The sequence below is a fragment of the Lactuca virosa genome, chromosome 5 (genome assembly GCF_052849685.1).
Source record: "Lactuca virosa cultivar CGN04683 chromosome 5, Lactuca_virosa_CGN04683_v6, whole genome shotgun sequence".
Lineage (NCBI taxonomy): Eukaryota > Viridiplantae > Streptophyta > Magnoliopsida > Asterales > Asteraceae > Lactuca > Lactuca virosa.
In genome coordinates this window covers 223201534-223219256 of record NC_136430.1, presented here as the reverse complement: position 1 = coordinate 223219256, position 17723 = coordinate 223201534, and the positions used below count along the sequence as shown (strand labels likewise).

At 40.9% G+C, this 17723-nt stretch overlaps 1 protein-coding gene across 2 annotated transcripts; it reads right to left on the bottom strand.

The window, feature by feature from the left end:
• Nucleotides 1-498: 498 nt before the first annotated feature.
• LOC145114978 (putative transcription factor PosF21) lies at nt 499-2887 on the bottom strand. 2 transcript variants are annotated; one of them, XM_079051108.1, is made up of 5 exons: nt 2643-2887; nt 1582-2440; nt 1352-1484; nt 1181-1265; nt 499-1096 (listed from the first exon to the last, which is right to left on the bottom strand). In XM_079051108.1, the coding sequence occupies exons 2-5, from the start codon at nt 2211-2213 to the stop codon at nt 723-725; spliced, it is 1224 nt and encodes a 407-aa protein (XP_078907234.1). In that variant the 5' UTR covers nt 2214-2440; nt 2643-2887; the 3' UTR covers nt 499-722. The 2 variants fall into 2 exon arrangements, with proteins under 2 accessions (XP_078907234.1, XP_078907233.1); XM_079051107.1 differs by having other exon boundaries at nt 1582-2887.
• Nucleotides 2888-17723: the final 14836 nt, after the last annotated feature.

Genomic DNA, 17723 nt, shown 5'->3' with positions numbered 1-17723 from the left:
TACATTATGGCCTCTACATGGATCATTCAAAAACTTTTAAACTTACAAAAATAATGCCTAAACTCTTTACAACTTTTGATAAATCACCCAACAATCATTTCTTTTAAACTTTTAGTGTTTTTGGAAGCTGTAATATATTTAATCAATTATCATGTCTAATGCGCAACAAAAACAAGAATCCACAGCAAAACACACTCAAATACTAGTTTATAACAATACTTAAAAAAAATTATTAGAAAATAATAGTCTGAAAGTTATATTTGATTATAACAGTAAAAATTATTTTGTATTTCAATTACATTGTTACAAATGGATATATTTTTTATTTCACAATGTAATTAGAAATAAAAATACGATGTTACAATTAACAAATAAATGCAAGTATGTTGCTACTTCTTGCATTTAACCCTAGCCTTAATAAACAGATACAACATGAGGTAGTAATCAGGGAACTAAAAAGAAAAAGTAACAGTAACACCACTTCAAAAAATAAAAAAATAAAAATAAAAATAAAAAATCCTCCATATACTCTAGACATTTTCTTCATCCATCAACATCAACCAAAAGCAATTAAGTCATTCAATACGACTACTGACCAACAACCTAAACAAACACAACATATACTCCATCTTTAACAACCTACAAGAAAAAAAAAAGACAGAAATACCCTTCAAACACATATCTATCCCAATTCCATATTCCATTCCATTACTAACATTCTCTCAATCCTTAGGTGCATGTAGGTTGAAATCAGCACCATGTTCTTTCAGGGGCAAATTCGTCATTTGGGTCCTCTGTTTCATCTCCGCCGGAAACTGGTGCTCCTGTTGCTGCTGTTGCTGGTGATGCTGCTGAAACTGGCGGTGGAGGTGGTGTTGCTGCTGCTGCTTTTGTGACTGAATCTGGAGTTGCTGAAACTGTTGTGCAGTTAGCATGGTGTTCATGTTCATGGCTTGATTGTTTGAGTAAAACTGCTGCTGCTGTGGTGGCTGTTGGTGGTGGTTTGATGAAAAAGATGTCTGAGGAAAATTTGAAAGATTCTGTCCTGTCAGTACTTTCAGATGTTGGATCTCCTCCTTCAATGCATCGTTCAAAGCTGAGGGCAATTCCGGAATTTTGATTAGATTCAAAAATACATAATAAAAAAAAGGGGAAATTAATCAATTATATCAACTTATACCATCTTGCAAGTGGACTTGTTGTTCCATGGTTTGTAAGCGCATTTTCAGTTCACTGTTTTCAGCTGTCAAACCATTTGTATCTCTCTGAAATAACAAAATAAACAAATAAACACCACTCTTAATTTTATATATTTAAATATATAAAATATAATAATTTATATGAAAGAAACCTGCATAAGAGTGAGCTGAGCAGAGAGTGAAGTTGCTTCAGTTTGCAGTGTTTGGACTTTCCTTTCAAGCTCAGCAATGTATCTCATTTTTCTTTCCTTTGACCTTGCAGCTGATTGCCGATTTGCCCATATCCTTTTTTTTAAACATATTACAATGGATCAACACAAGGTCTCCTAATTATAAGTTATAATAAAATAACAAATAGAAAAAGTGAAAAGAGAGATTATACCTTTTTGCACGCTTTGGATCAACAAGAGCAAGTTCAGCAAGCTTTGCAGCAGACATGGATTTCTTAGCATCAACAGAAGATGTTTCTTCAGGGCCTGAAGTGAGCATTTCAGGCTTAATTGTAGTTGACCCATCCATTGACTGACTATGCTGATGTCTAACCCTAGGCTTCTCAGATTGCAATGTTGCAGGTTCTGAAGCGTGGATTCCAGAAGATGATGAATCACCCACTTGAAACGATGATGTTGCAGATGAAGAGTTTAACTTATCCATGTCAAGATACATAGAAAACAAATCTTCTTCAGTTTCATCTGAGAATGAAGGGCCATTGAAGCCACCCACGACACCAAGATCACTATCGAAGCTAATATCATCTGGTAGGGTCAGGATTTCTGAATGTGCACGTCTATGGCCTAAATGTTTGGGTGGATTATCAGGCATTCTGCTAATATCATGACTAAAAGGGCTAGAATCTGATGCGACATGTCCCATTGGACTTGGAGGCAATGGTGTTGATCCTGATGGCTCTGGTTTTGGACCAAAGTTGTTCCCAGATTGAGGTGAAAAAACTGAATGTCGCCCAGAAGGAGGTAATAGATTCCCACCGATATTTGGGGATTTATCTTTCTCCATTTACACCAATGAATAAACCCAGAATGCTTAGAATTCAAGAACAGTAAGTCAGTTTTTCTTCAAACCCAATATCAGATGTTTGTGTTTTGAACAGAAACCCTAATTCGATTAAAGAATCTTGCTAAGAGACGGAGTAGAATCCCACACTTAACAAATCTTTTTCTTGAATCAGAAAGTTAGAGTAGAACTCAAACCCTATGATGAAACCAATTTCTAGTTCAAAAACCCTGCAAATGTTTTATGAACAACAGAATCAAAACCCCGGACAAATGCAGACGAATTGAGAGAAAAAGGTGAAGAGCAAGTGAAATGAGAGTGAAGAAAGTATACAAGTAACATCAAAGCGAATAGCACAAAGGGGAATAACTAAGGAAACCCTAGAAAAGAAAATAATGTATCAGGGGTTGTAGAAAGTGCAAAAATTCTTACTTCTAAAGATGATTGGGAGATTTCTGAAAAGCGAAATGAGAAACGCGTAGAGAATCAATAGCTTTTCACATGATAAATCGAACAAAGAAGCACATGGCGGGGCTAAAGATCTGACTTCTGAGATGCGAAGCTTGTTAGAGAAACACAGGGAGTTTGGTGACAACGTTTATGGTAAGGACCCGATTGCGTTTTGGGCTTCCTTTAGAAGGTATTGACTTTATAGTCCATCTTGGAGAAAGAAATCAAAGAATTATCTTGTAGATTTCTGTTTAATTCTTGAACACAAACTACGATTTTGTAGGGATTTTAACCGATTGTAGTGACATTTAAAACCCAACTACAAATATTGTTCGAAGATTCTGTTATATGCAAACTAATCGGATAATAATATAGTTATAAATTTAATATATAAAATATATAATTATAAATCTCATTTAGGTAAATGACTTTCAAATATGATATGTATAATTAAACTAGAAGGTTGGCCCGTGTAAATACTGGTTCCAATATATTGATTTTAGAAATAAGTTGTTTAAGTGTACCTTTATTTTACAAGTTAATTATTGTACCGTCTGACTTCAACTATATTCTAGTAGATTTTTTTTTCTACTATTTCTCAACATATGTTCTATGTCAGAAAACACATATTGTCAAAGAAATAAAGGTGATAATATGTTCGTTGTAACCTTCTTCGAATTAGGTTATGTGCATTGGATGTAACATATGTTCCGTGCACAGAGGGTGTAGCAGGTGAAACATACGTTCCAAGAATATATATTCTATGTCGTGGAGTTTAAATCCGTTGATGTGTGTCATCTTGAACTTGACTTGGTCACTGAAAATATGGTTGTGTCGAGCTGACAGGCTTCGTTAAGTTTCTTTAAACATGAAAATTTGCATTACATTGTTAATTCAAATAGTGACATGATGGGTAATACTCATAATCTTCATCAACATCATCGTATAAATCATGATCTTTTTCTTCCGAATTAACAATATTGAGAAGAAGATGAGTCTTTCTCCATTAATCAAAAGTGTTGAGCCATTTTGAGGAAAGTAGTTGGGTTTTTATAGTTTCCTAGCATAATTTCAAATTGTATCATGTTAGGATCAACAATGTTAGCATGTGCCAGATCATTCCGTAAGATAAAGATACAATCTGAGATAGATATTGTAACATCTATTTCCCAATTCTCACTTAAATTATAACATTTAATTGTGGGATTTTCATGTTCACGACACGACCTTGGTTGGTCACAGTGTGATTTCTTAAGTAAAGGTCGTGGCGTGACATCTATTATGCACGACGTGATCTAGCTGATGAGAGAAACCCTAGTTCTCGGCCTTCGGGCCCTATTTAAAGGCTTTAACCACTAGGTAACATCCTTCATTTGACAGCCTTCATGTAACATCCTAAAAATACTGAGTAAAAATTTCATTGAAAATAAATCAAAACCATTCATTCATTTGTTCTAAAAGATAACCAAAGTAACAATATTCTCAAATCATCAGAGTAAAATCAAAATACAGCCAATGCGAAATAAATCTTCAGGGGATGCAGTGTGATCAAGTCGGCCCTTCCTTTTGGAACCAGAAGTACCTATAAACATTTTAAACATAAACTTTAAGCACAAAGCTTAGTGAGTTCCCCAAAACATCACATAACATATATAATATAGTAAATGTTATGGGCCGAATCATAGTCTTACCGACACTTCCTTCTATGGGCCAAATCATGGTATTTTCTTGCAATGTCGATGGCTAAATATCGGTCTTACAAACAAGTGTCAGGAGCCACATCCTGGTCTTTCATGCAAGTATCACGAAGACAAATAGAATCCCACATACAAATGTCATGGGCCAGATCCTGCTCTTACATACAATTTCCATCTAAAGGTCGATGCTTTTCAGTTATGCATGTCCAATGCAAGTCTAGAGCACAAACTAGGTCAAAATGGAGAAATAACACCAAACTCTCATGTATGGAACTCAAAACACCAACACACTTTAGATTTGAAACTTATGTTCATCAAGGGACTTTCAAGGACTCATAAAGTTGCTAACTTTATGGAATCCCACCATTCCAACTAGCTCATCCTTGAAGAAAAGGGACAAGAATCTAGATCTAGAGACATAGAACAATAAAGCTTGGATCTTGAACACTTACAAAGGTCCAAAATATAAAATAAAAAGATGATGATGAGGCTTGCAAGCTAGATCTATACACCAAGTGTGCTTCCTTCTCCTTCAAAACACCAATAAAAAACTCAAGATCTTCAATAATGGAGGCTAGGGTTTCATTGAAAGGGTTGGAGGATGAAGATGATGCCCTAAACCTTGAGTTTATGGGTTTAAATATGGAGAAAACCCTAAAATATATGGGATTAGGCCGAAACAGCCACTACATCGTGACACCCTTTATGTCATGTCATGGAGTCCATCCGAGACATGTGATCTTCATCTTGCATACCACATCATGACATATGGTTTTTCTTCAAAACCATGTAACACCCGTAGATCCGGGCTAGTCAATTTAGAGACGATAAGCATCAAAAATGACTTTTTGATGGAAGATTATTTAGAAGGAGTAATCTTAACTAAGTTGTAGTATATGTTACAAGGATTCCGTACATATAAAGAACGCTGAAATCCGAGTTATAACGAAGAAGTTATGACCTGTCGAAGTTTCACGACAGAACCGGCACGATAGAGCGATATTTGGATTTAGCGATCTAAACGAAAGTTGTAGAATACGTTAAACCGAGAGCGTGCATGAAAAGAACGCCCAAATCTGACTTCGTATGAGGAAGTTATGATTTTTCGAAGTCTCGTCTTAGCAGTGTACAGCCCGAAGTTCGAATATGAGATCGAGCGATATTTAGCCGAAATGTAACGACGTAAATTTTAAAACAATTTTTCATTTTTCAAACGCAATAAAACTCGTATAATATTCTCAAAATCTCATGTGTATCAAATTTCATCACAGTAAAACATATCCCAGAATCTCAAAAACATAATCCTCTGCCAGTGTGTACAAATCATGTCGGCGCCTTCCCGCGATCATCGGTAGCACCTGAAACACATATCACATAACACGGTAAGCATAAATGCTTAGTGAGTTCCCCAAAATACCACATACAACACATACGCCACTCAAGGCTATAACTCGGTACGACCCTCCGGTCGATGTGTCTCAGCGGGACCCTCTAGTCTCGTAGCTCGTTGGACCCTCCGGTCCGATCTAGCTCGTTGGACCCTTCGGCCCGGTCTAAATCGTTGGACCCTCCAGTCCGGTCTAATCGAGGACCCTCTGGCCTTGTAAGTCATTGGACCCTCCGGTCCGGTCTATATAACACATAGCATACACATAACACAATGCACATAATCTCAATCATCCACATAACACATAAGACCATCCGGTCTGCACATAAATATCACTCTAGGTAATGTATAGTGAGAAGACTCACCTCGTAAGATGTCTAGTAAACTCTCGTGCTTGATATCCTCGATCTAGCCTCCGCCTAGCACAATGATAATAATTCTAATCAATACTCTCTTTACATCCTCATCTCTAGAGAATGGGTAGAAGACCATTCTACCCCTCCCTGACCCCTCTTAATCAGTTTGACCAAACCCTAAGGTCAACTGAAGTCAACTCCAGTCAACGGTCCAATTTTGACCAGACTCGTCGAGTCCACTTATTTCCTCAGAAGTCTTGTGAAAGTCCAGCTCAGCTCGTCGAGTTGACCCCTAACTCGTCGAGTTATCGCATGATTCAGCTCTTCGGGACAAACCCTAACCAACTCGTCGAGTCGGCTCATTGACTCGGCGAGTTCATTCAGACCAAATGTTCATTCAGACGATTTCAATCAGATATATCACTCCAAACGCTAGATCTATCATCTCAAGGCTCAATAATCACGTAAAGCTTCGATCTTTACGTTCATACATGAGGTTATTGCTCCAAAATGCTAATACATGCCTTTCATGAATGATTAAGCCCAAAAACCCCCATATGGATGAATAAAGTTGGGTTATCTAAACTCTAAGGACCTCACAAGGTCCAGATCTGAGGTCTAGACTTCTGGATAACACATGCTACTCAAAAACCCAACCAAAATGACAAAAGCCCTAAATTTTCATAGATATGAGATCCAACTAAATAGATGAGAAAGGTGTGGGCTTTTTACCTTCCAGAGAAGCTCTTTGAGAAGAAATGCTAGATCCCACAGCCTCATCCCACTCCTTGCTTGAAGCTCACTCCTCTTCTTCCAAAAAGGTCCATCAAAACACTTGACTCAAGCTCAAGGACTCTCTCTTAGCTTCCATGGCCGCCTAGGGTTTCACACAGGAGAGTTGATCATAAGATGAGCCGCAAATGAGGCTATAAGTGCCTTTAAATAGGACACAGGCCCGAAAGTTTAGGGTTTCCTTCACCAGCACTGACTCGGCGAGTCGAAACACAGACTCGTAGAGTCAGCTCATTAATCCTCGTCACCCAACGCGACTTTACTCGACGAGTTGAGGCACTAACTCGTCGAGTCGCCCATGGAACTCATTATTACAATAGAAATGTTATACCCCGGAACCAGGATGTTATAATTCTCCCCCACTTAATTTGATTTCGCCCTTGAAATCGCTCTTCATTCACACATAGCTCGAACCTATAACTCGGAAAGCACCACTGAAAAGGGCCTCATACCCCACCGATATCTTTTCTATGGACACCTGAATCCAAACAGGAACTCCCAAATCCGGGACAAAACCGACCTCTTCTGCCGCTAAGATATCCCCTTTTCTGACCTCCCAAAAATCTGGAAGCTCTAGTAGCCTGGCCCGCCGCCAGACCGCCCAATCGAGATACCACTACGTTATTCGCTCCTCGAATAACAAACCCTGATAACTCACTACCCCTCTGACTCTCTCCAGACAAAATCCAACAATCGGTTACCGATCACTCATGCCAAACATAGTAACGATCCGATTCACGCCCCAAGAAACGAAAAAGTTCACATCCCACCAGGGCTCATCCACTAAACTGCTAACAGAACCCATCCGGACAATTAATTCTCAACACCCTGCCCTCAGACACAAAAGAATAATCATGCTCACTCAGAAGTGTCCTCAGACATCTAAAAATCATAAGCCTCAGCTCCATTTCTCATATCCCTTTTAACACTGAGTACCAGGTCTGATCTCGACCCAACAATTGAACCTCCAAGGTTATCCATTGTATTAACCCAACCGTCTCAATAGTTTCCTTCTCACAATAACTACATCGGCCCATTGTGACACACAAGTCACGAAGTTCGCCTTACCCCAAGAGAATGCTACACTCCCAACTGATGATCGACTCAACCTCGACCTCTGTCGTCTACTGCTCATAGTTCCATGCATCTCGCGGTACCTCCCGTACCCGAGTACTTACCTACACAGGTCTAAGACATCAGATGATAAACAATACCACTCAACATGGAACCCATCTCAGAATCCAGAATCTCATCTCCCTACCCAACGCACCACCAGAACCAAACTCAAACTTGAGAGTTTGGTCTGACCCAGAGTTAGAACCGCTCGACCCAATGAAGAACTCAACTCATGACTCATGACCCACAACCCGCACGTATACCACTTCTCCAATTCCCTTGGGTTACAACACCCACCACTCAATTCAGAGTATAACGATTCCCGACAAATATGGAGACCCCAATCTCGCCCCTGGTTCGACCACCAGGCTCTCAAGAACTCAAATATTAGGGCTACCCAAGCCTAAAACTCTTCTGCGTCTTGCTCTGACCAGAGAGTACTCATCACAACACCCTCTCGTTGGCTAGTGAGTACTACGGCTCCCCGCAGCATCACAACAACCTTTCACTAACTAGTGAGTACTACGGCTCCCCACAGCATCACAACAACCTCTCGTTGACTGGTAAATACTACGGCTCCCCGTAGCATCACAACAACCTCTCGCTGACTGGTGAATACTACGTCTCCCAGCAGCATCACAACAACCTTTCACTAACTAGTGAGTACTACGGCTCCCCGCATCATCACAACAACCTTTCACTAACTAGTGAGTACTACGGCTCCCCGCAGTATCACAACACCCTCTCTTTTCGCCCCACAATCTCATCCTCAGGTCATTACCTCACTGCGTTCGCTAAATCACGCTTCGCGGCCCAACATAGATAGGTGCACATACCCACCCAAGCTAAGCATCACTACTCCTGACGACCGCCGTTGACAAAAACACTTTTTCGCGCTTCAATTCACATCCTCAGATAATCCCGCTTGATGTCAATTAGCTGAAAGGGCTCCCACCGGAACCATAGACACCCGATACACCACTCGCCATCTCATAACTCAAGTCTAAAAATGATCCAAAATTTAGGATATCATACTCGGATATCTCGACACATCATCACAGAACCTTACGACGTCTTCCCTCATCAACTGATCTTCCACTAGCACAGCTCGCAACCTCGAAATACTCCAACTCACAACTTGAAACACGGAGGAATCGTCAATGTCAAGTACACGTTGACGACCATCCAAAACCCCATCCTCTATGGCTCAAACCCATGCGAGAATACTCATACTGACTCTGAAGTTGACTGCCAACAACTGTTTCCCTTCCCAAAGTGAACATAACAACCCATACATCGAACTGGAAATTCTCCACCGTCGAAACTATCCTTACGAGCCAACCACCTCGAATTTACCATTACAACCTTGAAGAATCCCTAACCACCACAAGGTCTCTGACCAACGGCCGCCTGCCGTGGAGACACTCATCCCTTCCTGAACACATACAACATGCATTACCACGCTCTGGACCTCGCCTCGACCACCAATAACCCTGGTCTCATGTACCCATACCGCAGATCTCCATATCCAGCTCTCTAACCGCACTAGAACAATTATCTGATTCTCTCAGTAAATAATCCAGTTCTCCCCCACTCAGGGGTTCGAACCATCACCATTTGGTATACCGCAGTCTACTCCACAGACTGGCTCGCCAGATACACCGATTCCGCCTCATGGGATATACCACACCGCGCTCGATGATCTTCCGGATAATAACCACATAACTCCAATTATCCCAAATCCACCAATCTCATAAACCTCCTCACGTGACTGCCTCCAGCCATCTCGAAATCTCAGACCAACACACTGTCGGATATCCCATCTGTCCCCAATTAGTCTCGTCTCTCGATCTGGAAATAATCCACTATCACACCTCTCGTCTCCAATCCTTCCCCCAACGTCCCATCATGTGGATTATCATAGAAACAGGGGACTCCACTCTCACAACCGATACACAACATAAGCAACGAGGGCCACCTCCCCGGTATACACCTCGAAATCTCCTAGAACTGCTGCCAAAAAGTATGCCTCACCCAGAAAGGTGCTTCCTCGTTCTCCTACATCTTAGTCCCCACTAATAACTCTCTCATGGAATGGGACATACTTCGCAGTAGACATGCTGCTCAAATACTCTGGTGAAAATATCACAACCATATACTACCCCACAGGGTTTACCTTCAAATCTGAAACCGGAAGCTCAATATCTCTTCTGCCCATCACAGGAAACCGAAATAATACAACTCGGGTCACAGAAAGTGACATCTCCTTTATCGGCCGATTGCTCAATTCGGACCGTAATCCTCCATAAATCACCATATTCTACTCACCCCTGAGTCTTGCGACTCCAACTAGCATCTCACCAAAAATCCCTTGGGAACTAACTCGTTTTTCCCCCTCAAGGCATGCTTCATTGAAACTCGTTCAACATGGACCTCTGGCCCCACACTCTTTCACATCTAATCTCAGTCTAACCAATCACAACAGAATAATTGGTAAACCTGAAGCACTAACCGTTGCGAGTCATGGTACTCGAACCATGTGGCCACCTCTCGATCTGCTATGAATCATGATACCCGAACCATGTTATCTCTTCTCAATCCGCTACGAATCATGGTACTCGAACCATGTTCTCTCTTCTCAATCTGCTACGAATCATGGTACTCGAACCATGATATCACCTCTGGATCTGCTACAAATCATGGTACTCGAACCATGACATCACCTCTCGATCTGCTACAAATCATGGTACTCGAACCATGACATCGCCTTTCGATCTGCTACTTAAAACCTCCGGAATGCTCCCTGTATCGAGTATGAGTCCTCTGCTTTCAGTAGTACGGGCCCATACTACCTGCCACATCTACCCATACTTTCTACACGGACCATCCTCGAGTTCCTAAGTAGCTGCTCAATCTTCTCGATCACCAATCCCGTCACACGTGTTCGCTCCTCTACGAAATGCTCTACTCTGTCAGCGTACTCATTTGACTAGGGTCACCCTCTCCTAGGCTCTTCCTAGGTTCTCACACTTCTCCGCCATCAGCTGCTGAAGAACTCCTAATGATGTCAACCATCTACCTCCTGAATATCGTCATATTCACTTGGTAGCTGGCTCCCATCATTGAAAGTTCCACAAAGCACGAAGCAAGCAGCATTCGGTCATCGAATAGACACGTAAAACCCACTCTAGGTGATAACTCCAATTGCTCTACTGTAACAACGTAAATTTCCAAAACAATTTTTCATTTTTAAAACATACTTTTATTCATCAAAACAATATCAAGCAAATGTATCCATTGTCATAATAACAAACAAATCCCAGAATCTCAAAACATATTCTCTATGAGTGTGTACGGATCATGTCGGCGCCTTCCCGCGATCCTCGCTAGTACCTGAAACACATAACACACAACTGTAAGCATAAATGCTTAGTGAGTTCCCCAAAATACCACACACCACATATACGCCTTTCCAGGCCATAACTCTGTAGGATCTTCCGATCCAAGTGTCTCAGGGGACTTCCGTCCCAAATCCCGGTAGACCTTCCGGTCCTACCCGTATCGACCTTCCGGTCCGCAACCTCTTGACCTTCCGGTCCTTATCATACATAACATTCATAACACATACATATCACATAACAACATACAGTTCATACATCTCATAGCAAATAAGACCTTCCGGTCACACATAGCTACCCTTCCAGGTACAGTATAGTGAGAAGACTCACCTCAACGAAGTCGGATAAACTCTCGTGCTCAACGTCCCGACCTAGCCTCCTCCTATTATTCAAATAACATCCTCGATCAATATTCTCTCAAAGTCTCATCCCTAAAGATTGGGTAGAAGGCCATTCTACCCTTCCCTGAACTCTCTTGAATCAGTCTTGACCAGAACCCTAAGGTCAACGAAAGTCAACGGTCAAACTTTGACCCGACTCGTCGAGTGCACATGGGCGACTCGGCGAGTCCATGCGGGTCCTCTGAATCCTTCTAGCCTTCCTTGGCTCGTCGAGTCATCCCTCCACTCGACGGGTTACACCTGTCACGAATCGCGGGGCAACCCCAACTCGACTCGTCGAGTCCACTTATGGACTCGGCGAGTTGCTCCCATAACAACTCTCAAATGACCTTCTGAGGTCAGATCTGCTTCTCTAAACTATGGATCTGACTTCCCCACGACCAATAACCACGTAAAGGTCGAAACTTGACTCACATGCAATGCACCCAAGGCTTTCCTTGGTGAAATGGCTTCTAAAATGGCAACCTAGTCTCCTTTCCTCCATGAACAAACATAAAGCAGAATGGGGAAGGTTCTCTGGACCTCTATGGGTCCAGATCTGAGGTCTGACCCAGCAAGGGACCATAAACTCAACTTTTCAAGCCCTAAAAGGTTATAGAAAACCGTAAATCATAGATCTTAACCCAAAATAGAAAGGAAGTTCGATTTGATACCTCAATAGTGTAGATCTGAACTTGAAAACCCTGGATCCACAACTCCCTTGACCTCCTCTTGTTGGGAACCACTTCTCCTTTGCTAAAACACACAAGAAATGGTGAATTAGCCTTCCTCTTGCACCACAAACGCTCTCTCTGCTCTCTAGGGTTTCTCAGGGGTGAAGTGGCCGCAATGGAGGCTATAAAGGCCTTTAAATAGGGCACAGACCCCGAGAATTAGGGTTTCAATTTACAGCGCGGACTCGCCGAGTCCACGCATCGACTCGTCGAGTCCTTCATTAAATCAGACAAGAAATGCGTGCTCCTACTCGGCGAGTCTGAGCGCCTACTCGCCGAGTCCCTCCCTAAAACTCAAGATAAATACTTAAAATAAGATACCTGGGAATCCGGATGTTACATCTACTCATACTCAAAAGATATCACCGAACTCAGCAACTCTACCCCTCGCGGGTATCTAACTATTCTCTCAATAGGCTCCATAAATGCTCATCTAGGTATCTCTCCTAGATTACTCCTCTACTCAAATCCTTCTCTAAAAGGATTCTTGCTGGATACTTTTACTCAGCACATACTCGGAAGCACATCACAGATAACAACAATTCCTAGGCTAAGGCATCACAAATCAGGCCACTCTAGGCCTAAAATATGAAATACCTATCCTGCCTCTAGCATGCATAATATCTCATAACATATCTCATAAATATCTCATAATACAAAAGTAAGGGTATTTTGGGAAATCACCGTTCGGGCGCTGGCTGATCGTACACACTGCTCTGTTCTGCTTTTCTCAAAATCTTCTACTCTTTTAGAAAAATTGTTTCTTTTATGAAAATTTTTCTCAAATCCTCAGTTTGAGTCCAGATACACCCGAAGGTGCATCTGAATCCCTCAAACCAAGGCTCTGATACCAACTTGTAACGACGTAAATTTTAAAACAATTTTTCATTTTTCAAACGCAATAAAACTCGTATAATATTCTCAAAATCTCATGTGTATCAAATGTCATCACAGTAAAACATATCCCAGAATCTCAAAAACATAATCCTCTACCAGTGTGTACAAATCATGCCGGCGCCTTCCCACGATCCTCGGTAGCACCTGAAACACATATCACATAACACGGTAAGCATAAATGCTTAGTGAGATCCCCAAAATACCACATACAACACATACACCACTCGAGGCTATAACTCGGTACGACCCTCCGGTCGATGTGTCTCAGCGGGACCCTCCAGTCTCGTAGCTCGTTGGACCCTCCGGTCCGATCTAGCTCGTTGGACCCTTCGGCCCGGTCTAAATCGTTGGACCCTCCAGTCCGGTCTAATCGAGGACCCTCTGGCCTTGTAAGTCATTGGACCCTCCGGTCCGGTCTATATAACACATAGCATACACATAACACAATGCACATAATCTCAATCATCCACATAACACATAAGACCATCCGGTCTGCACATAAATACCACTCTAGGTAATGTATAGTGAGAAGACTCACCTCGTAAGATGTCTAGTAAACTCTCGTGCTTGATATCCTCGATCTAGCCTCCGCCTAGCACAATGATAATAATTCTAATCAATACTCTCTTTACATCCTCATCTCTAGAGAATGGGTAGAAGACCATTCTACCCCTCCCTGACCCCTCTTAATCAGTTTGACCAAACCCTAAGGTCAACTGAAGTCAACTCCAGTCAATGGTCCAATTTTGACCAGACTCGTCGAGTCCACTTATTTCCTCAGAAGTCTCGTGAAAGTCCAGCTCAGCTCGTCGAGTTGACCCCTAACTCGTCGAGCTATCGCATGATTCAGCTCTTCGGGACAAACCCTAACCAACTCGTCGAGTCGGCTCATTGACTCGGCGAGTTCATTCAGACCAAATGTTCATTCAGACGATTTCAATCAGATATATCACTCCAAACGCTAGATCTATCATCTCAAGGCTCAATAATCACGTAAAGCTTTGATCTTTACGTTCATACATGAGGTTATTGCTCCAAAATGCTAATACATGCCTTTCATGAATGATTAAGCCCAAAAACCCCCATATGGATGAATAAAGCTGGGTTATCTAAACTCTAAGGACCTCACAAGGTCCAGATCTGAGGTCTAGACTTCTGGATAACACATGCTACTCAAAAACCCAACCAAAATGACAAAAGCCCTAAATTTTCATAGATATGAGATCCAACTAAATAGATGAGAAAGGTGTGGACTTTTTACCTTCCAGAGAAGCTCTTTGAGAAGAAATGCTAGATCCCACAACCTCATCCCACTCCTTGCTTGAATCTCACTCCTCTTCTTCCAAAAAGGTCCATCAAAACACTTGACTCAAGCTCAAGGACTCTCTCTTAGCTTCCATGGCCGCCTAGGGTTTCACACAGGAGAGTTGATCAGAAGATGAGCCCCAAATGAGGCTATAAGTGCCTTTAAATAGGACACAGGCCCAAAAGATTAGGGTTTCCTTCACCAGCGCTGACTCGGCGAGTCGAAACACAGACTCGTCGAGTCAGCTCATTCATCCTCGTCACCCAACGCGACTCTACTCGACGAGTTGAGGCACTAACTCGTCGAGTCGCCCATGGAACTCATTATTACAATAAAAATGTTATACCCCGGAACCAGGATGTTACTGTTAGATATAGTGTCTAAGTCCATAACTATATTTGGTATGTACTTGACCGGACCCGGCATGGTCCATTTGGGTTGCATGGCATTGCAATAATTGGATAGACCAAAATGAGAGAAAGGACAGTTAAGGTTTATTAATATATTATAAGTACTAATATATTAATAATATTATTTAATTAGTATTGATCAAAGAATTAATCTTGAATTAATTAAGTGATCAAAAAGAGACTAATTAAATATATGGGTTGATTATGTGAATAATCTATTCTTGTATAGTGGGCTAATGATCCATGGTTTGTATGGATTGGGTTAAAACCCATAAGGTGCTCCATGGATAGTCCATGGGGGTTACAAACCCATGGATCACGGAATATGGAAAGCAATGACAATTTGGGTTTACATGGTGTAACCCTAATTGTGTCACAACTATATAAAGGCTCCTTGTCTAAAAAAATGGACTACTACTACAAGCAAGTAAGAGGGCTAGCCAATTTTTGAGTATAGTGTAATTCTCTCAAGGTTATTCCAAGAATTGTGGTGTTGTGTGAAGCATTTGAGGCATCACATTTGGGGTGTTAGGCTCACAAAGTCATCAAGGAATCCAAGCTTCTAAAAGGTATGTTATTCTACTTGAATTTTGTATTGCAAGTTATTATGAACCTTGGAAAAATCATTTTGCATGTATCTTAGTCAAACATAGATCCAAGGTTTCTAGGGTTGCATGTACACCATAGGAGTGTTAGATTACTCAAAACCCAACAGTGGTATCAGAGACTAGGCTTGTTTGTTTGATACTTGATTCAAAATAGCTGAAAAAGTCGAAATTCTTGCTATCTGCACAGGTGAATCGCCGAGTTCATAGAGGAACTTGACGAGTCTAAGCGTATCTCCAACCACCTCGGCGAGTCAGTTCTTGCACTCGACGAGTTGGCCAGGCAGAATGAAGATTTTCAATTTTTGCTACTGGAAATGGACTAGAAACATTACCCTGAACTGTTTTGGTGTTATAAAACTTGTTTTAGATGGTGTAATGCTTATGCTAATCCATTTACAATGGCTAATATCAAAATTCCATGTTTTATATGTGTTAATATGATTCTTGAAATTTTGATATGAATGTTCATGTTCTTATGAGTTTTAGAAGATCATATGAATTATGTGTAACTTGCTTGTAAGTATGATTATTGATCTTAATGGCTAATCATGGAATCTATAACTTGTCCTCAAGTTATGGATAACCAAAAGTCACTTCTTTAAAAGTGTCATTAAAGAATAAGAGGTTACATAAAAATGAAGAGTCTTCATTTTAATGAACCATCAAGCTCATAAGTTATGAAATGAAAGGTCTTGAATAGTTTCAATACTTGCCCTCAAGTTTTGGAATTTGTAAAGTCTTACACCCTAATACTTTAATTTCCAAATTTAACCTTAGAATTTTAAAAGTTTAAAATTCAACCCTTGTACTATTATTATATTAAAAGTTTAAATATATAGATATGTATAAGAATAAGTCAGTCTTACCGTTAGTAGGCCTCATTCACGAAGCCGGTCTATAAGGGGGGTATAAGGTTGTTGCCTATAAAATGGTAGCTTAATGGGTGTCCACTCTCACCACCGCTTCCTTGACTGGTGGAGGGTCGTTAGCCGAACGGGTAGGACAAGGACTTTAAATCTTCATTAAAAGTATAACGAAATTATAAAGTAACTACACTTTAATAATTTCCAATCTTAGTTACTTTAGGAAAATGTGAAATAGGTGCTAATCCATGAAATTACACTTTGTACCTTACCAAGTCGTTAGTGGAGCGCGTGTGGTTAACCGGCACACTAACAAGGACTAGTAAGAGTGACAAAGGGTAACTTAATTTTATCATAGATCGGTGGAGCGCGTGTGGTTGACCGGCACATCGATTAGGTGATAAAAGTTAAGGGTACCAAGTCAATTTGCATGGTTATTCACACCTTGTTTGTGATCCTCGACATCCCAGTCACAAACTTGAGAGGGCACAATCGAGATTCAAACATGCCATTGAAAGTTCAATGTATCTCAAAAGATCTAGGAATTTCAAATCCAATAAAACTTAATAATCTATTTCGTTTTCGTGGTGGAAATTGGTAAATCGTCATTTACTTACCTTCAAATATTTTATAGCTTGGATTACGGCATCCCTCTTCTAACTATAAATAGTTTGTTGGGTCCTAGCCTTAATACTTCATTTGGGTGACTTATTAAGGACTCTTTTGATGGGTTTTGAGCATTCTAACACTTCCTAAGTGTACATGCAACCCTAATAACCTTGGATCTATGTTTGTCTAATTATCATGCAAAGTTGAATTCCAAGGTTATATTCCTATCTAGCATACACGGGGAACAAATTTTAACTTGCATGAAAGATAGAATAACTTACCTTGTTGTTGCTTATGATCCTTGAAACCTTGTGAGCCTAGCACCCCAAGTGTGATGCCTCAAATGCTTCACACAACACCAAATGCTTTTGGAATGACTTTAGAGAGAATACACACTTCTAAAATCGGCCTAGCCCTCTTGTTTCTTATGTGGACACGATTTTGGTGGAGAATGGGTTTCTTATATAGTGTTGACACATCTAGGGTTACACCATGTAAACCCTAATGTGT

Coding starts and splice junctions, on each gene's coding strand:
- LOC145114978 (XM_079051107.1), bottom strand. CDS start 2,213: ATGGAGAAAGATAAATCCCCAAATATCGGTGGGAATCTATTACCTCCT. Junction 1,485..1,581: donor GATCCAAAGCGTGCAAAAAG/GTATAATCTCTC, acceptor TTTAAAAAAAAG/GATATGGGCAAATCGGCAAT. Junction 1,266..1,351: donor CTCAGCTCACTCTTATGCAG/GTTTCTTTCATA, acceptor TTGTTATTTCAG/AGAGATACAAATGGTTTGAC.